Source organism: Acanthopagrus latus, chromosome 5, assembly GCF_904848185.1.
Source record: "Acanthopagrus latus isolate v.2019 chromosome 5, fAcaLat1.1, whole genome shotgun sequence".
NCBI lineage: Eukaryota > Metazoa > Chordata > Actinopteri > Spariformes > Sparidae > Acanthopagrus > Acanthopagrus latus.
The window spans coordinates 20,485,579-20,511,265 of NC_051043.1; the positions used below are offsets into that span (position 1 = coordinate 20,485,579).

At 41.0% G+C, this 25,687-nt stretch overlaps 1 protein-coding gene across 1 annotated transcript in view; it reads left to right on the forward strand.

Moving 5' to 3' along the window:
* cspg4b (chondroitin sulfate proteoglycan 4b) overlaps window positions 1-24,602 on the forward strand; it is a 28,031-nt gene extending 3,429 nt beyond the window's left edge. Inside the window, exons 2-10 of the mRNA XM_037099019.1 lie at window positions 851-1,014; window positions 3,142-6,714; window positions 7,529-7,996; window positions 8,635-8,811; window positions 12,682-12,880; window positions 14,210-14,341; window positions 18,305-18,477; window positions 18,907-19,090; window positions 20,123-24,602. Coding sequence (XP_036954914.1) covers window positions 851-1,014; window positions 3,142-6,714; window positions 7,529-7,996; window positions 8,635-8,811; window positions 12,682-12,880; window positions 14,210-14,341; window positions 18,305-18,477; window positions 18,907-19,090; window positions 20,123-22,182 — 7,130 coding nt within the window. The 3' untranslated portion in view covers window positions 22,183-24,602. The remainder of the gene's footprint in view (window positions 1-850; window positions 1,015-3,141; window positions 6,715-7,528; window positions 7,997-8,634; window positions 8,812-12,681; window positions 12,881-14,209; window positions 14,342-18,304; window positions 18,478-18,906; window positions 19,091-20,122) is intronic.
* Window positions 24,603-25,687: the final 1,085 nt, after the last annotated feature.

Below are 25,687 nucleotides of genomic sequence, written 5' to 3' on the forward strand. Positions count from 1 at the left end.
TCCGTCCGCTGTGCTCTTCCTGGAACATGGGGCCACAGACAATGTGGGGACGTCAGAGTCTTTCATGTTCAGGTTGAAGGTTCCTGTCAGGGCAGGACAGGCCCAAACATGTCTGACTCCCTCCGAGCCACCTCCACATCCAGTTTGTATACAGCCTTTGTGGCATTAAAGTCAAATACCTTTAAAAATCAGCGATGTCACTCCTACAGTTTTGGACAGTCCAGGAGGAACTTTCTCCAAACACTGCAGACGAGCGGAAGCATAAACCTGCAGTTCAGGCGCAATCCACAGGCTTTTGTTTCATCCTATGGGAGATTATTATTCAAAAACTTCGATGCATCATAATTATACACTTGTGCTACTTGAATGCATGTAAATCATCACAGTTGAGCACATAAAGAGCAAACACAACTGGCCCACCAGGAAGGCTAGGACCAAAGAGTCTTAAAAACATTCCTTTAAATCAGGTGGGGTATAATTTGCGCGCAGTGTTAGAAGGCTGTGTGTGTGTGCGCGTGTGCGTGCATGCATGCATGCTTTCCACGTACACACACTTCTCCACTTGTAAAGAACAGCCAAGATGATAATTAGGCTGGCTTTTATATTTAAATGTCACATGTTGGCTATAATAAGACCACAATGCTTGACTTGACTTGCTCTGCGTTTGCTGTTTTCACTGCTACTGTACTTTCTGTTCCAGATTTTTCTTCGTACTCATCTCACTTTCAAAGCATGACTTCAAACAGCTGCCAAAAGACCGTGAACACCAGATTTGAACACATATATGTTCTCCGTTTCCTTTTCTTTTTTTTTTTTAAAGCATATCTCTCTCCAATCTTTCCTTCTCCAGCTTCCTTCTATGGTGATGGCTTTGTACAGCTCAAGGCAACAGAGTCGTCCGACCATAACACACTCCGCATTCGCTTCCGAACCTCCAGCACCAATGGCCTGCTGTTTCTCGCCGCTGGCCAGACCGACTTCTTCCTACTAGAGCTCCATGCTGGTCGCCTGCAGGTGGGTACATCCATGGCCCCAGCACATGAGTATATGTGCTCAAGCATACATGAGCGCACGCACGCACATATGTGTATTGGCTTACAGTACACACAGATCTCAGTGCCTGACCCCGCACGCGCATGAAAAGACACACACACTGACCACCGTAAGCTATTGCTCGATCTCAGTTGACAGTGTCAGTCTCTTAGCACTGTAACACAAGCAGACAAGCCTGCATGGTGTCAGTGGAGTGTTTACTCCATACCAATCACTTGTCACAGTGGCATTTAGGAGATTATGAAAGCAGCAGGTATGTGTTTATTGGATTTGAGTTAAATTACAGCTTTTCTGTTGAACCATTATTCGATTAAACGACCAATAATTTTAGCCTTCATAAAAAGATAGTATTCATATCTTTGTGCATTATTTTTGTTATCAAGACTGCGACGATGCTGCACTGCCATGCAGCCATGAATGTGTCTGCTCAGTGACTACACTGGCTTGACTCAATTTGAACAGGAGACGTACCCTTTAAAATAGGCCTCCAAAGCTCAGTCAGTTGAAAAGAAAGACATTTTCACAAAGCTGAAATCTAAATTATGCATTAAACACATTTTTTAAAAGTTGAACTGAAATTTTAACCAATCAGTGGATTGGATTAATCTAATGATGACCGTCCCACAAAGGTTTTGTATCCCTTTTTCAAGGTACGGAATTCCATATTGGAGCCTAAATTATGAGAAGACCACTTTAATGTTAAAATTCAAAATGTCAAACTGTGTGCCAGCAGTAGAATAGATCAACATCGCCACAATATTTACCATACAGTAGCATACAATATACACCCCTGGACATTAACTTCTGATTTAATAACAAATATGTATAATTTAGGCAAACATAAAAGATTTAGGATGGTTTTGTGTTCCAAGTTGGTGTACTATTTTTAGCCCACAACACACGCCTTGCTGGGAGGATTTAAGGGTGAAATACATCTGTCCTTTTAGGACTGCTTCTCAAGCATCCAGTAAGCAGCTCTGCAAAGCTAAATCAACATGCAGAATGGACAGATGTACTATAGGAATCCTCTTTAATATGAGGACACATTCATGAGAAACACAGTCCTCAGATATGCATTATAGCTTCTGTGCATCAAACTCGAGAATTCCTTGTGATTAAGTTTCTATTCGTGTTGTGTTACTCGTGCTACTGGCAATTAATCTCTCTGTCGACTGTGTTACATTGTCATACTTCAGTAAGCACAAGGAGTGAACTGCTCTTCCCTGTTCCTTAAACTGGCACAGGTCACCAAATATTTTTTTGTTCACTTGCACAAGCTATCCTCGGGCTTGGGGTCTCATTCCATGTGAGTCAGTCATGAGTGTTTGCTCCCTGGAAACCCGTGCATGAATTGCGGGGACTCAGCAGCAAGCCTTGACAAGCACGTCATCTAAATGCAGCATTAGTTTGAGATGGTGACATGATGCTCTAAGGACGTAGCTGAAGGCAAAGAGATAATACTTCCTGCTTAAAATCACAGAGAAAGCTCAGTGTTACAAAAACAATGTGACATCACAGTCTAGATCCTGTGTTTTCCATTCCAGGTGTCACAGTTTCTACAGTTGATAAGTCTTACAAATTACAATATCATAAGTTATAGGAAAAATCAATAAAGTGTAGTAATGATGTATTTATATGTTCATAAAACAAGATTGTCCCTGAATACACAGCTGTGGTGTAAGGCTGAACTAGGAAGTAAGTGGTGTGTGTATTGTGTACAATGCTCATCGTCTTAGTTTAAGATGACCTGATATGAGGCTACATAAGAAAGTGAAGGAATCGCCAGACTCACTACATTTCACCCCCAGCAGGACATGAACATCCATTAAATTATTGGCAATCCATCCAATAATAATGATACTGAGACATTTGACTCGAAATCGTAACCAAATCGAGGTATTTCAGCGTGATGGACCAATTGACCAACTATTATTCCTAGTGACATGCCGTGAACTTGGCAAACAATAACACTAATCAAATCAAAACTGAGACATCGCAAAAAAAATATTTTCTAAACCTGAATTTAATTGGAATTTCTGCTCAGATCAGTATTTGTATTTATATTTTTTTCTTTGTTTATTCTCTTAGCTGAAGCTTGACCTTGGATCGGGGGAGCAAGTGTTACAATCAGAGAGAGGCTCTCAGGTCAACGACTTGGCCTGGCACTCTGTGGAGGTTCACCATGTGCAGCAAAATATCACTCTGACTGTAGACAAGAACTCTCACACCAGTACAAAGATGCCCGGCTCCCATCACAATCTCCAAGTTTTAGATGGTATCTATGTAGGAGGCTCAGGAGGCCTGGATAGAAGTTATCTCCCCAGAGATCCGATTGGTTTCCGAGGCTGCATGGAGGATGTGGTCTTCAACGAACACAACCTGCTGTCATCATTGAGGCCATACACGGGATTTAAGAATGTCTATGAGGTGTCTTTAGGCTGCAGTCCTCAATTCTTTGCCACAGAGGATGACCCAGTCAGCTTCTTCAGCTCCAGGGCTTATATTTCTCTTCCAACCTGGAGCACCCAGCAAGAAGCAGTATTTGAGTGTGTTGTGCACACTTCAGCAAAAGAGGGAATTATTTTGTACAGTTCAGCCAGAGAAGGGGACTTTGTTGCTGTGGAGATTCAGGAGGGCTTGCCAGTGGCCATTGTTGGAAGAGGTGGGACAAAAACTGAGCTTCGTTCCCTTACATTCATCAGTGACAGGAAATGGCATTCTATCAAGTTGAATTTCAGTTCAAAAAGCCTTGAGCTCACCGTCAATGGAGAGATGGTGAAAAGCAGCATTAGCTCTCGCTCCAAGGGGCTTCAGCTTAAAGGTTATCTTTTTGTCGGAGGTATTGATGACAGCACCAGAGCAGAAGTCAGAAAGGTAGGACTCGTTTCTGTTTCTGGAAGGCGAGTCAGAGGAGGTTCATTTAAAGGATGTTTGAAGAACATTGAAGTTAACAAAGTGAAGATGGGTCTCTCCAGTGCTGTAGTCACCAAGGATATCTCAGTTGGTTGTGAGCCAGAGAAAGAACCAGAACCATCAACCACAATGAGTCCAACAAGTGCTCCAGGATCCCTCTTTCACTTGGTGACACCAACACCGTCACTTCACATGTCCACCTTAGCAAGGGGCATGGACCGAAGGTATGGCTCAAATTTTGTGCAGCTCAAAAACCTTGTGGTCCAGGAAGGTGGTCGAGCATCTCTTGAGGCTAAACATGTCAAGGTACTTTTGGACTTCAAGAAGCTTGGCATTCGACAGTCCCAGATTATGTTCAGAATTCGGGAGCAACCAATTCATGGTCAGATAAGGCTTGATGTTGACCAGGATCAAGAGGAGAACACTTTCAGTATGTTGGATCTTTGGCATGGACGAGTGATGTATATCCATGGAGGCTCTGAAGAACCAGATGACTTCTTTATGTTTTCAATTTATTCCAGCAGTAGAAAGCAGGTTCCTGATTATCTTAAGGGCAACAAATTGTACCGCTACAATATTACTGTGACACCCACCAATGATGCACCTGAATTAAGTCTCCCTGAAGGAAATCTCTTTGTCCTCTTGGAGAACACAAAGAAACGCCTCACCACAGATATTCTGAAGGCCACAGACATTGACAGTCCCTACACCGACCTTGTCTTTTCTGTGCTTGGGAGCCTTAATGCTGATGCAGGATATTTAGAATTAGAAAACAACCCTGGCAAGGTAGTGACCTCATTCTCATATTTAGACTTGGAGGAGCTAAGGGTGTACTATGTTCACACAGGGGTTCGAAACTCAAGGATAGTTCTTAGAGTTAGCGATGGGGAAAAGGTGAGCAACACTGTGGTTCTAAGGGTCATGGCTGTAGCGTTGGAGTATAAGATTGCCAACAACACAGGCATGGAGATTGTTCAAGGAGACTCAGCAGTAATTGGTTCAAAGCAGCTGGCTGTGCAGACCAATGCTGTGAAACAGGTTGTAGACATCCGTTATGATGTTATTGAGCCCCCTCAGTATGGAGAACTCCAGAGACTTCACTCAAGTGGTGAATGGAGGCATACTGACTCGTTTTCCCAAAGGCTTCTAGAAAAAGAGCGCCTGAGGTATGTCAGCACTTTTCAAGAAATCCAGACGTCCAGTGCCAATGATTACTTTAAGAGCAAAGTTAATGTGGCTGGAAGGGCAACCACTGAGATTCTCTTCCCAATCACAGTAAAGTGGGTGAAGTACTATTTAGTGAGGAATGTCATGATAGACATGGATAAAGCCAGAAAAGGGTCTCTAAACTCTGACCATCTTTTCGCCACAGCCGAAGGTGTGACGATCTCAGAGGATGACCTTTATTTTCGGGTTCTCACCATACCAAAGAAAGGTAAACTCCTGCTCGACACCACAGTCTTGAGGAAGAACTCAACATTTAGCCAAAGAGATGTGACAGATCTAAAAGTATATTACGAGCTAGTTGACAGGCCTTATGAGGATACCAGTGACAGGTTCAAATTTCAGCTTATTTCCAGACATGCTCAGTCACAAAACTATGATTTCCAGTTTTCCATCAAAGCTGATGTCAACAATGTGTTTATGCGAAATGATGGCCTTTCACTTCTCGAGGGTGAAAGTAAACTTATCACAAAAAATGAGCTGTTTGCGGAGACTTTGAGTACAAAGGAGATGTACTACACAGTCACAAACAGCCCCAAACATGGAAAGCTTGCCCGTATTAGTCAGTCAAATTCCAATGCTAGCTACAACAATATCCTAACCTTCACTAATCAGGATATCTTAGAGGAACGTATAATGTATATCCACGATGACAGCGAAACAACCCAAGATGAGTTCACTTTCATAGCCTCAACCAGCCAAGGGTTCAAATCTTCCATAGCAGAAGACGAGATTGGCTCCAAAGAAGGAATATTCAATATTTCTATCCAGTTACTCAATGACCAAAAGCCGGTACGTGTTATTGATAAAGTTTTCCATGTAGTAAGGGATGGACAGAAGTTACTCACTATTGAGGATTTGCGTTATCATGACGCAGACGCTGACTTTGATGATGGTCAATTGATTTACACTCGACGTGGGATCCCGATGGGAGACCTTGTGCTGGTTAATGACACTACTCACCGATTGTTCCAGTTTCGACAGAAGGATTTGGAAGAAAAGCGAGTGTTGTTCATTCACAAGGGTGTGAGCACTGGCAGGTTTGTACTCTTTGTCTCAGACGGAAAGCATTTTATATCAAGCCTTTTAGACATCAGTGCACATGACCCTTTCCTGAGGGTTGGCAACAACACTGGCCTTCTGGTTCAGAAGGGCAAATCTGTAACCTTTTCTTCTAGTAATTTTAGTGTCATATCAAATTTGGACATCAGAGATGATCAGGAGGTCATCCTCAAATTAGATGAAGCTCCAAAGTATGGAGGACTTTACCGGAGTGAAACAAAGGTGGACTCATTCTCACAGGCTGACTTAAAGGACGGGCTCATCTCGTATCGGCACAATGACAGCAAACACCAGGGAGACCATTTCAACTTAACAGTGAAAGCCAAAGGTCTTCAACTTGCAGTGAGGATTAATGTGAAGGTTTACCTGGAAAGTCATCAGAGGCCACCTATTGTGCAGCATCACAACAGCTTACTGGTAGAAGAGGAAAAACCAGTGAAGATCGACGAAACTAAACTAGAGGTGAGTGTTTTAGTAGACAGACAGACGACTTGATGTTTTGTCAATGTTCATGCAGCACTTATTTAATTTAAATAACATGATGGCCAGTGCTCTCATATTTTGCTCAACTTACATAATCAAATGTTTTCATGTTAATCATTTAATTTGGTGTAATTAATTTAATTTAATGATTTAAATACCATATATCACATATACCATATTCTTTTCTTGTTTGTTGTTTGTTTGACAACAATGATCACAGTGATCACATTTTTTTTTCTTTATGGAGGATATTAATGATGAGCATTCTAGTTATAACATTAATAACAAATAGGGTTTCACAATGGGCATGCCAATATAATGATATAGTGTACATTGTTAACATAATATGAGATAGTATATTTATTTATTCTCTGCAAGTAGTTGGGATGAGATATCTGCGTATACATATCAGATATTGGCTGATCTGTTTATATGCAACAATGTTTACTTTTAAACATTGTCTTCTTTTCCCCTTCCAAACCTAGATGAGCTTTGAAAAAATTAAAATAGGCAAACAACCTTCATCCTGTGACTTAGTTTTGCTATCACAAGGGAGCAAAATCTGTCAGATAATCTAAATTGTAATTAAAGGACAAATTGACACTAATGTTACTGTGGAAGGCCAGTTTTGATTTTAAGGCAGCTGAAAAGGTAGAAACTGAATGCTGACCAGTGTTTGCATTTACATTTTACAATGATGCCAAGTAACATTAAGAGCAAATGAAAATTAAACTTTAGTGACACATGGAACATTTCAAATATAACCAGTGAATATGTTTTCTGATTGCTGCAGGTCACTCACGAGGACAACCTGCCATCTGAGATTGTATTCACCATCAAGGTAGCCCCCTCTCATGGCTTTCTCCGGCGTTTTGTCAAGGAGCGCTACATCGGAACCAAACAATCCCCTGTCAAGACATTTACCCAGGAGGACATTAACAGTGGGAACATCCAGTACATGCAGGTGGAGCCTGGCAAAGTCAACGACACTTTCATCCTCGATGCTACCAACGGGGTCACTGATGTCAACGACATTAGGATGTCTGTTGACATCATCCCACGCCTCATCCCACTTCAGGTCTCTAATATCACTCTGGACGAGGGCGCCTCCAAGGCACTGACCATGGATGTGCTCAGAGTTACCAACCGACATTTTGCTGGAGTCAACTTCCTGTACAATTTGACTGTGCCCCCGCAGCACGGTCACATTGAGCACTCCCGACTACCCGGTGTGGCAATAACCTCTTTCAGCAGGAGGCAGGTGAGATATTTTTATAGACTCTCTTAACATTGTTCAATTAGAGAAAAGTGGTTTGAGATAATACTTTCTATGCCTATAACTAACTCTGAAGACATAGATAACATGTCTGCCATCTCATTTTACAGTCATGGAATGATTTAGAACAGAAGATGCTCTCAGAATTGACCCATATTTAGAGGCATTTTGACAATGTTTCTGAGCTAAAGTGCCTTCTTAATTAAATTACTGTATAGCAATGATAAGCATAATTTGCTAAGTTCATTTGCAGGTCAACTGATGCATAAATAATTTGATTTGTAATTACTGCAGTATTTATGTCAGACCTGAAAATAATAGTGAAGCCACAGAGCTCATGTCCTACCATCTTACTAAAAACATTTTACCCTTAGTTGCAAAAATAGCATTACCCTGGCTTGACCCCCTTTTCATTTAATCCTACCCAGGCCAGAATCTCTTGTTGTAAGTGCTCCCAATTAATTCTAAAATGTAACAAAGCAGCTATGTGTTAATTTTCTTTCTCCATATGCAATAACAGATGAGAGTGACCCGAGAGTCACAAATAATTATGGTGCTTTATACCTGTCTTTTGATCAAATTCTTCCAGGTATTCCCTAACAATTGCCATCTTCTTTAATCAGGTGGAACACGAATTCATCTACTATGTCCATGACAGCAGCGAAACCTTAGCTGACAACTTCTCCGTGGTCGCCAACGATACAGGCCTGAGGAAGCAGAGTGCACCCCAAACGGTGTACATCCAGGTTACAGCTGTCAACGATGAGCCTCCTGTTATTACAGCCAACAGGGTCCTCAGGGTGAGTCTGCACTGCTGCTCTAAATTTAAACTCTGGACTTTTTTTTTTTTTTTTAACCAGCAGGTCTGGCACCATAGCGCTCTGTCAGACAATTTTCATGCGGGCAGTGTTGCAAGTAGCCCTGGCTGGCTGGATGAGGGAAAGTATGTTTGCTATGTGGAGGAGGGTCTAGGGTGGCTGGAAGCACAGAACAGACGCTGACATACATTTAGAGATGCCTTGGACTTGTAGGGCGGTCTGTTATGGTGTTAAGTTGTTAAACAGATTCTCCTAGCTTGAAAATAAAGCTGTTTTTTAGTGGGTCAGTTGCACGCAATGCTGCTTCAATGAACTGAATAGGGAGCTGCTGCTATTTTGCATACTTTGGGTTGACTGGAAATGATTTGTAAGGCCTCTTATAAAGACAAAAGAGTTTAAATCAAATGGAAAATAAACGTTGGGCATTACAAGGACATAAGGTCAAAAATATGTGGCTTGTATTGAGTCCCATTTTACAGCATCCTAGTGTTGAGTGACACGATGGCATGGCCTGGAAATAGCAAACACTGCAACACATGGCTTCAGGTCACACCACTTTCATCTACTTCACATCTCTCTGCGCATACAAAGAAAACACTACTGCTTATTTACTATCTGTCTGCTCACACACATTGTGAATATGTGACGCACAGTTCTCGTGTGTGTCAATGTGCTGAGCAGTGCTGACTTGTGCTCAGTCAGCTTTAGTGGTGAGAAAGCTGGGCGAGGTCCAGCTGGAAGGAGAGGCTCAAGTGTAGGTCTCTATTGTCTCTGCAGCTTTGCCCCAAATGCCTCAAATTCCTCTGGGATACTGCAGACTCGGGTGAAGAGCAACTTCTTGAGTTAACTGCACTGACGAAGACTGGGAAGCCAGCTCAGTGCAGGTATTTTTACTCAGAAACTCTAAGAATATTTTTAAAAAGGAGCTGGACAAACTAGTAAGGACATATTTATAATCCGTCCTGTTCAGTGTTATCAGTAGTAATTATATCATGTTTTACTTGATGTTAGGTGACAGGAAGCTGGAGTCTTACTGTCCACAAGGTGGCTCTCTACCACTGCAGTTCATCTCAGTGCTTGAGCTGTGGAAGATGTTGAGAGATGTACAGGTTTTCTTACAGTCACAGAGTTAGGTGTCTGTCATATCATTCATCAGAGCATATTAGTTTTTAAACAGTTTTGATGTTTTCTGAATCATTATTTAAAAGGGACACTTTTATTTCTGAACTGTGCCACAGAGATTATATTTATATGTCATATAAGCTTGGCAAATGTTGAAGAAACCCATAAACATCAGTGCAGCACAAAATAACATCTACTGTAAAATGGATAAGTCTTTCTTATACATAATACATTATTTGTTTCTGACAAAATAAAAAAAAAAACAATACAGACAAAAGAAACATCATGCAATGAGTTCTAGGTTTAATCTTATCATTATGCCATCAAACAACTTGAGTTATGTAGCTATGATGTAGAATCTGCTGACATGTTTTAATTCAAAACAAATGTCTTTGTAGGTGTGGCATTAATAGGTGACCTCCTTCTGACTTGTTACGGTTTTCCACGCTTTATGACAGACATTAAGGAATAATAAAAACTACTATATTTTGGCATTTGGAGTTGTGTCATACAGCTGCAAGTCTCCTGTAGTTTTATTTGATATGATCCTCTGACAAAAGGAGGGAAGCTTGAGGCCAAGCAACATGTGATTAAATGAAGGAAGGAAGTTGGGATAAAACTGCGTTATTTGTAGCAGAAATAAAAACAAAAACATTTTTTTTTCAAAAACGCCTCAACAAATAGACATCAGAACAGTCGAGCTTAAGCGGTAAAGCCTCATGGGGATTCGTTAAGAAAGATCAAAGGTGTGATTTTGTTTTGTACCTGGGTGTTATCTCTGTGGTCTGATGAGCGGTAGACACCCCGTCATTTCTGAGGGATTGATCTTGACTCCAAGGGAGGGCCGTTTGTGCAAATTGATCTCATATGTCTTTTCTTTGAACACGGTGAGTCACACTGATGTTGTTCATCCGACTCATCAGACCCATCCATGCTGTGACTTCCTGTTTAGTGGGCGATCAGTGGACTTGAAGTCATTTCTCACAGGGTCAACGGACACGTAGGTGTTGTACCGTGTGGTTGATGGATGTGGTTTACATGTGCTAATTGAAAAAGTACCCCATGCTTCTGTTCCAGTGACCAACACTTTCAACAGCCAAGCAAGTGACACCTCAGCCTTCAGTTTGGGACATTGATGGCTTTTTACAATCAGATTGTATCACATTCTTGTGGTTCATGTCGGGTAGGCTGCAGAAGCTGTTGTGCATCAGCTTCTCACGCTGTCAACAGAACAAACGTGTGAACTTTCCTGCAAAAATGCTAGTTAGAGTGTGATCACTGAGATATTGGTGTGATCACATCCTTCATATAAAATGCTATGTATCATGTGGCTGGCTAGCACGTCAACATGGCCTGCTAAAAACAGTTGTAACAGGAAATGTATCTGTCTGGAATTTATGAATATGTATATGTATAAATAAAGATATATGTTACACGAGCAAACACTCTAGAATAGGCAACCAAACCTAATAATGACATTTATTGTTTATAAGCAGTTATTTGTCAGTATGTCACACAACTTGTTTTCATTTCCCTAGTCCCAGTGAGGCTAAAAAAGAGGTAATGGGTTCAATTGTTACCCAACCTCAAAAACAAAAAACTAATAAAACTAACTAATAAAATACAGTAGTTGCCATGCGTACATGTGGGTTTTAACTCAGTCTAAGTACTGTTGTATTTGAACTGTTTGATAGAAATTGATGATGACTAAATTCAACTTAGCTGCTTCAGTTGTATTCACTCCCTGGGACATTGTTAATGTTGTAACACCTGGGCTTTTCCTGCTCTGACAAAGTCTAAATGTCTGCTGTGATTTTTGTCTCATCCTTCCAGTAATTACTGTGGAATTGCAACCTGCATGAGGGACAGTGACATCATATTATGCAATAGTTGCTCCGGTCTGGACTATAGAAGCTCATCCTTTGTTGTCAAGTCCCTGCACGCTTCAGTAGCTTTGTGTTCTGTGTCTCAATGAGTTCCTCTGTTCCTTCATGTCAGTGTGAGGCCTTTGAATTTACATGGAAGCAGGATCTTAACTGTGCCTCACGAACACTCTGCAGTAAATCCAACCGTGTATACAGTCTGCGTGGTTATATTTAGTCCTGAGATGTCCTCCATTTGAATTATGTTGTTGAATGTGACTTGGGTGATGCTCAGAGTGACATTTTTTCCATAGGTTGTTATTGTCTTTCTGTCTTCAGGCGCCTCCGACAGAGAGTATTTTTCAGTTCTTCTTTGTTGGATGATGAACTGTATAGTGGAAAATGACAGGAGAATGGCAAGAGGGAGAAACACGTGAAACTGCCCTAGAGCTCACACCCACAGCCTCCTGGCTGCATTGTATGTGATGAATGTCAAGGACACATTAGCTGTTTCCACTGATCCTTTATGTGTCTCTCTTCCTCTTTAAATTGGCTCTTACATGTGCAGAGATAAGGTGTAACAAAAAAAGTATTAGATATAATCCTGTTCTATTTGACAGACAATCATATTTTTTTAAAAATGTATTCAAAGACTGGCATCCATAAATGGAAACAGGTTGTAATGTCAACAGACTGTGACGGTAATTCCTTGCATCTATCCAAATAAATGTCAAACTCACATTTGGCTGTCAAATAACATCATGAGTCATGTCAAACAAAGCATCTCTGTTCCCTTCTTCCTGGGGGTCTGTATTGTCATGTAGATTACAGATGGCACCTGTTCTGTCCTCATCCATCTTGTGTCCAGGTTTGGGTGTCCTCAGTGACAGAGATCAGGCCGGAGGATCTAAGGGCACAGGACCTGGACTCGCCCCCGCAGGAACTACATTTCATGGTGACCCCACCCAGTAACGGACATCTGGCCCTGAAGAGCGCCCCCATGAAGGAAGTGCTCAACTTTACCCAGGCACACATAGACCAGGGACAGCTACTGTTTGTTCACAAAGGTAAAAACATTTTTGAGGAGCCAGGAAAGACTTACACACCATACAAACAGCATAAATACAGACAAGAGAAGTGAACAGGTGGTTAGAGCTGCAATAATTAGTGAACTAATCAATATTGATGTTAAAAAATATTGACATAGATTGAGCAGTTAATCAATTTATCAGAAAATAAATGTCAGATTGATTAAATATGAGTTTGAGCTGCAGTGGGTACAGGAGAAGTCAGAGAGCCAAAGACGTGCATCAACCTCCAAATTACAAACTAATTACAAAAGAACTAAAAACTATATGTAAAACAATAAATAATTAGTATAAACTCCTTTGAATAACAGAAAAGACACAAATGTATTTTTGTTCAGAATGTTATCAAAGAAGAAAAGACTATTTCCATTTGTAAGGGTACTGTACTTTGTTGTATAATGTATTTTCTTTAACTAGATTTGTATTTGGTTGCACAGTCTCATCATGTTGTGATTCTGCTGCTCAAATGAATGATTTCTAAGCAAATTGTTATCAGAAACAAAAAAGAGGTGTTTGACATTTTTGTTATTCATTTATTCTGATGTACTGAGTTAATGTATTATGTATTGATCCAATCAGAAGTAATTCAAGGCTCCTGATAACTTGCGGTTGTTGTTCCCTTTGTGTCCAGTAGAAGGTGTCGTTGGCTCTTCCTAGTGGTTCGATTGGCTTTGTCAACTCACAATGAATCATCAGCAGGAAAAAATTGCAATTTCTTTCTTCGGCTGTTTAATGATTTGCAGCTCTGATACAGACAGACTGGGCTAAAACCAGGTTGTAGGTGATAATATTTTATACTCAGTGAAAACAGTGGAGAAGGTCTGTGAACATTTGGTGGTGTCATATCAGGTTTCCGCTTACTGCTCTGATTCCTATCTACTTTTAATTTGCCTGTGCTCGTACCGCAAGGAAAGGTTGTAATAATAGTGTGCAAGGGACCCATCCCATCCGTCCCATATGTAGAAGAATGTCTCTTTGTACACACACATACCATACACACACCTGCAGTGGTGTAGACAGTTGATTTTGATCGAACACTCCCTTATTGAGAATGTTTAACTCACACTGTGGTTTCCTGAAAGCAGCATCTGGCACATCTTTATGTTTTATGTTTATTAGCAGGGACCAGACGCAGTTTATTTGTAAATATGCTCCAGCACAAGAACCAAATGAAAACATGTACTCACAAAACTACATGCAGTTGTTTCTTGATTCACTGCAGACGGACAGAATCTAACAACTTTGCCTCAGAGGCTGCTTGACAGGTGGAGCTCTTGACTTAATTTTTTGTTTTCACTGCATTTCCAGGCGCCATGTCAGGAGGATTCAACTTCCAAGCCAATGATGGTGTGAACTTCACTCCCAGGCAGATCTTCAGCATTACTGCCAGAGCTTTGGTCCTCAGTTTGGATATAAACCGTCCGCTCAAGGTGTTTCCAGGTAAACTAACATTTAGACTGGAGACTTCTCATTCAAGAGTCTAATAGAGTCTATATCTAATATAAATATAGTCTCAAGACTATATGTATATTATGGTCAGCAAACAATAATGTGCTTGTGCATCTCTCATCCTTTTACTCTTCTATACACTGTGGCGCAAAACGGGTCACAAATATTTGGTTTAACTTTGAAAAGAGATGATGTAATTTACTGAGAGTGGACTAAATAGTCGAGTCGGTGGGGACTTTTTCAAACACTTTTTAATACACATTTGGTGCTGAGGCATTTACAGCAGAATGATGTTTGTTGACTTATTTATAAATAAACTCAATGAAGGAACAGGTCACCCAGTCCAACAATGTGGCTCATTGTTTCAGTTTTTGGACAACAATGGGCGTCTATTGTACAGACAAATAGGCAACATCAGGCTTAAGTTACACAGACAACACTTGTTAGTAGAATAAATGTATTTTTGGATATTTTCCTGTGATTTGTCATCACCAGATGAATCCTTTACTGTAACACATCCTTCAAGTCAGCAACTAGTCACTGGTTTCGTACACACCAGAGCTGCAACCATTAGTCAATTTGTCAATTAGTGGATCAAAAGAAAATTAGTTGCCAACTATTGTTTAATAATTTCAGTAATTTCTCAAGCCAAAAAAAAAGCTAACCCTGACAGTGAGTTTTGGGTTTCGGGGCTGTTGGTTGAACATAAGAACCAATTTTGAGTTTGTAGCAAGTCTTTAAAGATCTTTTTTTTAATCGTGCAAATAATTGGTAGCTTAAATGATAATGAAAATCATCATTTAAACCAGAAAAGCAGAATAGTACATTTTTGATCCCCATGGGGGATATTACATGTTTACTTCCACTGCTAAAAGAACCCAAAAGAATACCCGCAACCAAAATGTTTAGAGAGGGTGCAGCTTAAAGAATTTACCAATAAAGTTAAAACAAGTAAGGTTAAAGAAGAAAGCTAAAAGTGGGGGTCTGCATGGACTTGTGCACGTGGATGTATGCGCACTAGAAAAAGCCAAACTTTACTTTCCACCTGTGCTTATAATCATCTTTTGATGGCTGTTTTTTTTTTTTGGTTTCACAAAAAGAAATGTTATTTACAGGATTTTGTGTCATGTGATGAACTACGGTGCCTTATAAAAATGAACAGAAACAGAAAATAGTTGTAGTCATTTTTAGTTGCACCATTAATATCTATATGCAAAGTAATTCCTCTTTTTAGTTTCTGTTGTTAGAGCTTAGCTAATGGTTTTAAGCATGTGTGTTGGTCACACATTGCCCTCTCATTTGCTGTATTTAGTAAGATTCAACCTGCATCTATGTACAGCACTTGCTGCAATCCCTTTGCTTAAATAATTCAGCACCTTCCCAACAGCCAAGTCATTACTTTACCCAAATACCAGACTGGTGAATCAGCTGCTGTTATTGCTTAATGTTTTTGAAATGCTACTTTTTATACTCAGGAGCTAAAAATAGGCCGACTGGGTGTCATCTGTGTCCTCAAACACATTTCAAGGTTTTCTGAGATTTCCAGTGGTCTGGTTTGTGAGTTAGATTGGAAAGGATATTGTGAGGGTAGGAAACTGCCAACTGGCACGCTCTGCTGAGCTTCCCAGCCACAGGGTGAGTGGGTACTTGAAAAGCTGTGCCACTGTCTGTCTGAGGCAGCCCTGTTTGTGCTTTGTGCCAGGCGGGGCAGAGGGAGGGGGATGGGGTGGATGGGCCCGGAGCTTTAACTGACAATGAAGGGTTTTGATGGGGTGAGGGGTGACATGAAACACTTTCACACTGTGGAGGTGAGATTAATTTTTTTCTCCTCTTCCTCAAAGTCCTCAAATGTCTGGGTGCTGTCTGTTAAACTGAGCAAAGACTCCTCACTAAATGCTTGCATATGGCTCGTTAAGACACTAGTGTTGTTACCTGAAAGTGTTGTGACAGGAAGTCATTGTGGTGCCTGCAAATATTGCACCAGATTTAGCAAAGTGATTCTTCATAAAAGGAACTTTGCTTACAATTCTTTCAATGCAAATGCGTTGTGCTTTCTCCATAAAATATAAATGCTATGTTAACCTCTATAGGAATCCTTCCCTTCCCTTTAAACAGCTGATATGATAATGCTGTATTTGTGTCCTTACTAAAAAGATATATTAGTTTGGACTGATCTGTCTTAATGCCTGTCAACAGGTTGGATTCTGACTTATCTGGGGTTGGAGCATCATAAAATCAAAGCTATTTTTTACAGTGAAGCACTGAGAGTGAATTGAGGACCTTTCAGTCTGAGGGAAGCATCTGCTCTGTAGTCTGTAGGTGCGGCACTTCAATTAATTTTACTTTGTTTTACTATTGTCACATTTAGGTTTTTGATCTTCCATGGCCACAAATAGATACATTACGTCATTGCCCTGCGTCCACCCGACAGTTACGTCAGTTACGTCTTTGTTTCCCTTGCTTTCAAAGCCAATGCACACACTAGCCCTTCACGATCTTAATGAAAAAAGGCTGTGGTGCTCATACCGCTATTGTCCACAGGGGCTGCCAGAACCAACCCAAGTTCCTTGTAGCTGCTTTAATTATAAATAAAAGAACTTTTTAAAAAAGAAAAGTTAGTTCATTCCTGAGTAGTGTTGACAGGTCATCCATTTCAGTCTCAAACAGCCACAACAACCTCCACAATTTTTGTGTCACTTGAGAGGGGGAACCCAGAGCAGACAGCTTTTACTGGCAGTCGCTACCCCTGCTGCTCATGAGCTCAAAAAGCAGATGTACAAGAGAGGCTCAAACCCACCAAACTTTTTTCACTTCTGCACAGCTGGCAGCATGACATGGGTGAAATGTTAGACTCCACCCATTTAACTCCACTGTCAGAAAGGTTTGGTTGGAGGGGTTTTCTCAGCTGTTTGGCCATCTGACCAGTGCTTCTGATGGAGTATACTGGCGCTCAAACATTATTCTAACATGGACTCTCTCAGTCGCATGTTGTTGCATGACTAACTCTAATCACCTTTCATCATTATTCACAATTTTAAAAAGCAAATGCCTCAAAAAGATTCAAACACAGTGAACAGTGGTGTGTCTGCAGGGGTTGCAGCATGTTTGTCACAATGTATAACACATTTTCTCTCATCTCGATGGACTCAACAGCTCACAAGAATATTTTAATGTATTTTGATCATATTCTCTACATTTTACATGCAGACCGCACAGAGAAAACTCAACATAGGCAGATAAAGAGCAAGATCGGTTTGCAGTGGAAAAAAACAAAAAAAAGGAAGCCCACCTCCCTCTTCCTCTGAGAAATTTCCCATGAGAGCCAGACAAGGATGGTGGGAGTGCTCACGACAAGTGATGAATGAATTTCACTGTGCTTCGACCCCTCTTTCCTTCTATCATTGCTTTCAATCATTTATCATCTGTCTTTTTTTAGGCAACATAAAATCCCCACAGTGGCAGCTGAGCTACGGAAATCTGTGAAATTCATCTAAAGAGAAAAGAATCTCTTGGTAGTCGTCTCCTTATCATGCACAGGAGATCTTTCTCTTCTCATTTTCCACCAGTGGAAGATTTCCATGCCTACAAGGAGCTGATCCACTTTTAATGTCTTGTTTGTATTTTATGTAACACCCCGCACTGCAGTTGGACAGTGCTGTAAAAAGTCTGTGATGTCTGCAGTGCAGCTTTAATGTGACACATCAAAGGACTCTCATCGGTCTATTCCAGAGCTTGTTTTGCATAATTTCGAGTGAAAAAGATGTGAAATGCTTCCAGAGGGGAAAACTTGCAACATTTGACGCAGCCACACAAGCGATTTAATCGCGTGGTCACAGCTAAAATGAATACCCAACAAGAAAAAAAAAATCTCTTGTCAAAGACAGCTTCATGATTGATTATCCAATTCACTTCATTGGTAATTTTTCTTAATTCAATTTCACGTCTTTCCTCCAGGCTCTTCTACACCCATCACAAATGAGGATTTACAAGTAGTGACCAATGACATCAGTAACACCTCGAGCCGCGTAATTACGTTCACTGTGATTCGCCACCCCAAACTTGGACGCCTGGTGATGAGGAACCCTGATAATTCAACAGTGGACATCTCCACTTTTACACAAGACATGGTGAGTGAACAACTGGAGGTCACATCAACACGAAGCAGTATGATGAAATCAAATAAAAGGGATGTGAGCCAGTTTAAGAGTAAACAGAGTTCCTCCATTCGTGTAGAAAGTTGGCAGATTTCCACAATATGAATAATTGATATTCTGCATCCTCATTCAGGAAATTAGCTTCTTTAGCAAAATGGGAAATGTACGGCTCTTATGTAATCAATTATTACTGATGGATTATGATGTGACACAGTTAAAGCTGTGAAGCTCAGTGTACTTTATTTACTGCTGAGCAATCCAGTTTTAAATGAGTGATGACATTTTATACATGCTGTAGTAATGACTTTCAGAAAGGTGAAGAATAATAAAGGCCACTGAAGTGTTTATACAGTTGATTAAAGCAGCAGTCGCCTGAGGATCTGTGCTGTTTTTGTGCATCAGGTAAACAGGAAAGAGGTTGTGTACATTCAAACCCCCATCGAGTCAGTGGGCTGGGAAGCCATGGACTCCATGACCTTCACTGTTACTTCACCGCCCACTTCTCTGGACAGCCAGACCTTCAAAATAGACATTTCATATGAGAATACTGGACCTGAACACAAGACAGTCCTGCTTGCAAACACAGGTATGAACAGTCTACACTCACACTACAGTTTTTTGAAGGCTGTACAATGGTGCTATCATGCTCATAATAACACTGCTAACATGTTGACTTAAAGCTAGTATAATTGTGACTGTACCGATCCTAGATTAGTGAATAACTGTGCTAACATTTCTTCATCACTGGGTTTCTACAGTTCCTTAAGAAGTCTAAAATCTGTGAGTGTCTAAAAATGTGTGTCTAAAATCCAGTTTTGACATTTTGTACTAAATGCTTGGATTTAAATGTTTGATGTTAAGTTGCATTTACTTCAGTCTCACTTTTCAACATAGAATCAGTAACCCTGTAAACGGTGCATGCTGGTCAGAATTTATCAGAGCACACCCAGCTAGTGTATTGTGAAGTGGTTCCCGGAATAAGGATAAGAACTGAATGCATGCCATCACACAAAGTCATTCAGTATTCACATCAGGAGCATCAGCAAAGAGTAAATTGAATACTGTAAGTAATTCTGGGACTCTCTCATATCCTAAGCACTTTTGTTGCCAGCATGGGCATTAAATCAATTGAAACTTGTCTAATTAATTATTAAAAGGCTGAGATTTAATGTGTTGAAAATCATAGAAACCCCGTAATTAGCACTTAACCCGAAGTACATCTCAGGTTGAAGGGGAATGTCATCACTTTTTGGCCATAAATTGGGACTTACAAAATGCAGTTTGTGACTCAGTGATACAAGAAAAGACAAGAGATTATCAAATAACAAGTTATCCTGATGGGGACAACAAGGTTTGTACCAAAGTAGTTGCACTTAAAACCTATAATGTCAGCCTCATGGTGGCGCTATAGGTAATGTTAAGTCAGCACACTTATCCTCTAGAGACAACAGATGTCTCAATAATGTTGCCAGTCCATCCAATTTAGGTTGCCATACCTCGAGCCATGCCACTAGCATGGCTAAAGCCCACTGACTTGGCAGCTGTTTATGGTTTTATTACTTAAAACTGTTAAACAATGTTGTTCTCTGTGATTAACTTAATGATTGCCTGGTGCTAGGTGCTGAGGTGACAGAAGGGGAAAGTGTCATCATTGATGAATCCAAGCTGGATGCCACTAACCTGATGTCTAAGCTGCCGACACCTCAGCGGAGCTCCCATGAGGTCTGGTTCCAGGTGACGTCTCTGCCTCAGCATGGTGTCATAGTTGTGGGTGAGAGAAACCTCACCAAGGAGAAACCAAATTTCTCCCAGTTCATTGTTAACAAATACGGTATCACCTACAAGCACGACAACTCGGAGACAACTCGTGATTCTTTCCTGTTCAGCGCATGGATAAATCCCAAGGGCAAAACAGCGCAGCGCCCTCAAGATGATGAAGATGTTGTTGAGGAGTGCTTCAATATTACAGTCACACCCGTAAATGACCAGCCACCTTTGCTGAAAACCAAAGCTCCAAGTCTGAGGGTGGTACAAGGAGATACAGTAGCCATCAGGCCTGAGAATCTCAAAGTGGAAGACTTGGACAATCCTCCTGATGATATTAAGTTCTCTGTGATTAGTAAGCCAAACAATGGTTACTTAGCTCTTGAAGGAAGTCTGAACGAGTCAATAGTGGCCTTCACCCAAGCCCAAATTAATAACGGAAGTGTCTATTTTATCCATGATGGAAGCTCCATCTCGGGAGTGTTTTACTTCAGTGTCACAGATGGCCATCATAAACCAATATATAAACTCTTCAACCTAGAAGTAACAGAAATCACCATTTCTCTGGTCAACTACTCTGGTTTGACACTGGAGCAAGGCAAGACATCAGTATCACTGACCCAGGACAGCCTTGCTGCTCAGTCAAATGGGAAAAACGTCACCGTTCACTACCAGATTACACGGCCCCCAATCTTTGGCAAACTTTTGAAGGACAACCAAGAGATAACACGGTTCGAGCAGGAGGACCTCCAGTCTGGAAGGTTGTCCTACCATATGATCTCCCTTTCCTCTGCAGAAGACAGCTTTGAGTTCACTGCCTTTACTTCAGAGACCAATCTGACCGGCCAAGTACTAAACATAACTGTCAGACCTTTGATCAAGGTTGGTAATGGTTTGAGGATTCCTAATGGGATTGCTGTCAGACTCAACACTGGCTTTCTAAATGCCTCCAAATTGGCTAATATCAGCAATAGTGACCCTGTTTTTGAGATGATCTCCCATCCCAAGTATGGGAAGGTGGTGCGAACAAAACCTAAAATGTCCAAAAGAGCTGTACCAGCTCAGTCTTTCACCTTTCAAGAGGTGATGCAGGAGAAGATAGCCTTGGAGCTGAATGCCAACATGACAGGAGTTCAGGAACTAAATGACTCATTGGTGTTTGTGCTGAAAGCTGATAACATGCCGCCTGCTAAAGGGGAGTTGCACTTTATAATCGTGCCATATGATCCAGCACTTTTCCCAACCACAAAGAGTCCTGTCGCAACCACATCATCGGCTCCTCTGACACCATTACAGACGTCCAGAAATGAAACTGCTTCGTCAGTCCTTTCTACAGCTTTCCTCTCCACCCAGCAGCCAAGTAAAAACCAGCAGAAATTCAAGGGACGCGACCGATGGGGAAACTCTAACAGAACTAGCATTTTGAGCACGACTCTTGGCAAACCAACACGTGGAACAGAGGATTTTCCCTTCAGGAACACACCAGTACGCGTAGAGTCCTACCCTCAAAAAACCTCCAATCCACTGCTGGTTATCTTACCACTGCTGGCCCTGCTGCTGCTCGTAATCATCTTTGTAGTCCTGGTTGTCTTTCTTCGACATCAACGGCAAAGGAAGCAGAGCGCTACCGCACAAAAGGAACCATCTTCCAATGGTCTTCCAAGCAGTCAGTCCTACCAGGGCCAAACCCAGAGAAGCACAACAGTTCCCACAGTGACTGTCACTCCATTAAACCACCCCTGCCCAGGTAGCCCTGTTCTAGATCGTTTGATGACACCAAGTCAAGGGTCAGCTTACAACACATTGGATTCCCACATGTTCATAAGTTCTTGGAGTAATAATTCCCCAACGTCATCTTCCCAAATAATTCAAACAGCCACTCCCACACTGCAGAAGAGTCAGTACTGGGTATGATCTGCCACAAAACAACTTGTAGCTAAACGTGTTGGAGAATACTGTTACAGGTTTTGACACCAGATTGAAATGTGTTGCGTGTACATAAGGGGAATTTCTGCATTTCTGAACTTGGGCCCTATGTGTACATGTTTTGGTGTTGAAATGATTCATACCAAAAGTTTTCAGATTACAGTTCAAGTCTAGTAGATCACCTCTCTGGTCACAGTTGTTGCTTCATCGAGATTGTCGAATAGGCTAAATATTTTGCCCTGACTTTTGAACGAAATGGCAAAATTCCTCAAAATAGCTCTAAACTCCTCTCTCCAACTCTTACTCATGTTTCCACTGTCGTCTTCCTGCAGCAGCTCGGATCTCACAAGATTTCAGAGACTTCCCCTTGAGAGAGACTTGTGCGTCTGATTACAAAACAGATCTTATTCTTGGACAAAAAGGTCTATCTCCATATGAATAATTTCTGTAATGTTGTCAGACACTGACAGTAACAGCCTCAGACTGCAAGTAGCAAGAACAATTGGACAGAGCTTTAAGTCTCAGTTGCCCCAAAAGATTGTGTTGCAGCAATTAACAGCTGTGTCGCAGCTGCCAGCTGCAGAGATCCACCGGACCAGTTCCAAAACTTTTGATAAGGATGAATCATGGACAGACCAAAGTGTGTAATCATATGGCTCGGGTTTAAAAATACTGAAATTATCCTTCAACTGAGGCTGCTGTTGTAGGTTATTAGCTTAAAGCTGCATCAACCAATATTTTGCTATTAATACTGAATCAAATAACTGTGCCACGTGTATGTTTCAGCTCGTAGCGACAACCTGAGAACTATCACCTAACTCTGCAACTTCATGGAGCTTTTTTCCTCTTCTAGCAAATTTTTTTGTTTATTACAGCACATTACTGTGAGGTTGTATAGGCAGCAACAAGCAGCAATTACCTAATGACAATTAGTTAGAAACTACCTAAGGAAGCAAATCAAACATTAAACAAGCTCAAGATCAAGCTTTTAGGAGTGTTGGAGGAGGCTTGAATGTCACTGTATGGCCAGAAACTCAGCTCTTGCTCTCTTGATGTGTAATTAGGCAATTGATTGCTAGCAACTTCGCAAGAAGGCTATAATACTGTATCTGAATGGTTGTGTATACTAGCTTGTTTTTGACCCCTAGTGGTCAGTTGATTGATTCAATTGATTCATGCAGCTTTATGGAAGGATATAGGAGAAATTAGCCACAGTAATTTACAACACATTAAGGAGAATCAGGACAGCTTTAGGTTTTCTTTGAGTCTATTGAAACACTGGTTAAAGATCCAACACCAACCACTGCTGTACATTGAGCTGGTGGGACAGACTTTGTTCGCTCGAGCATTTACAAAGCGTTGTCATTGTGTTACATTATAACCTATGTTTGGTGCCTAATATATGTATAATTGCTCCATTGTTACCTGGTCCTCATGCACGTTGAAGTCTTCCATTGTGAACTATGATCATGCGAAGTGGAAGATGATGCTAATGACAGCTTGAAACTGTGAAATACTAAGACTGGCACTAGCCGTAAAGATGTCCTCGCTAAGCATTTCAATTGATTGTGCAGATTTTATATTGTGGTTATGTATTATATATTATAGTATAGTGACTTTTTGTAAACTCAGGTATTTTGTTAAAATTCATTTTACTTCATGGTACCATTAATAAGGGTTGCATGTGTTGTTAAGAATTGACTATGTTTATTTTAAAACTGACAGTTTTGTCACAAAAGGCCCCCAGCATGGTTGTATATGGAAATGGGAGGTTAAAACGGCCAATTTTGTACCACTATTACCATTTTTTTTTCTATAGCCCTGATCAAAACACACTGGTTAAGATGTTAACACTGTTTTTAATGTTTTTTTTCTATTTTACTATGCATAGTATTTATATATTTTCAACAACTCTGCACGAAAAATCAAGGCACTGATCTTAAAGGTTACACAAATATACACTGTATTACACCGCCTTCACCTCAGTGATTCAAATTCAAATAGGAAGCATTATGCGTAATCTGTTTTCTAGTTTGCCAACAGTCTGGTCTAAAACAAGCTAATGTCCATCTTATACATCGAACTATGACAGACACAATGAGAATATCTTTGACTGAAATGAGTGCTGGTATTTATATTGATTATTTAACACTTGTGTCACCTGAGTCCTGACATTATCTACTGTAGGCATTTTTCTTGTTTGACACTGTAATAATGTATCTACTGTAAATTAAAGGCTATGGGAGAAGAGAAATAGCTGTCACAGATAAAAGAATACTGTAAACTGATGTTATGAAATCATTTTGTACTGAAGAGTCTATCCAGTGTATTCCGTCTCATTTGAATGATGTAACCCGAAGTGTCATATTTATTTATACCATATTTTTAATAAACCACTTTAAAACATTTCCAAGGACTTGTGTGCATGTATAACCTGTGCAGTCTTTGAGTGTCCAAATGATCCCTTATTTCCTCCATTGAAATGAATCTTTGGCAGTTTCCTTTATCACTGTAATTTAGACTGTAGTTGCCCCCCTCTTAATGGCACCGTACGCACTGCAACAAAAGACACATTGCACCAGACGACCAATTAGAAAAAGATTAATGATCATCATCACTTCTCCCAGTTTCCTGCAGTTACCTAAAATGTGAGCTTCTCACATCCGAAAACAATAAAATCAGCAGAACCCATTCACATGGTCTGCATGAGGTGTTGTCAGTGTGTCAGTGCCAAAGCGAATGTCCTCCGAACGTCTCAGAAGGTAAACACGTAATGTAATTTGGCAAAGCACGAGGATCTTCTTCTGCAGCCGTGAGTCAGTCCACATGACATACGGTATCATTGCAAACAAAGCGATTCATTGTTTTCCTGAGCCCAAATACACTAAGTGCTTCGGATGTCGTGTGTCTGCCACATGTGCACAAGTGTTGGCTAAAGATTATTGTACAGGTCAGGAGGGATACAAGGTGTTTAATCAAAGACGCACCCAGCTCAGGCTTTGTTCACAATCAGTGCTGCTGTGCTGCTGAATAATCTTGTTGACAGCAGATGAGCTAATGGCAGCAGTGAGCAATGGCATCACATGTGAGCTGCAAACTTAGCACGATGATGTCAGGCCAACAGGAACTTCACTGGGACACTGGCGTTAACCACAACATCGCCATTTCTTAAACGGAAATTCCAGCACATCTTCTGGACGGGCATCAGGAAATTGTTCAGGTCATCATTAGCACGAGCGCGTGCAGAGCCAGAAGTCTGACACACAATTCAAAATGTGCCTTTAATCCCGAGCATGCAAGAGGTCCACCGACACAATGGCTGAACTTCTTCACCATGCCCATCCGGACGGAGGGCAGACAGAGGTTTGTTGTTAGGCTACGACTGTGCTGGTGTGGCGCTTCACTCGCTCTGTTTCAAACTCCTGAATCGCTGCCCACTTCTCAGATAATTCCGCGACTGAAACAGATCTTGTGCTGTGATCAAGGACATCTG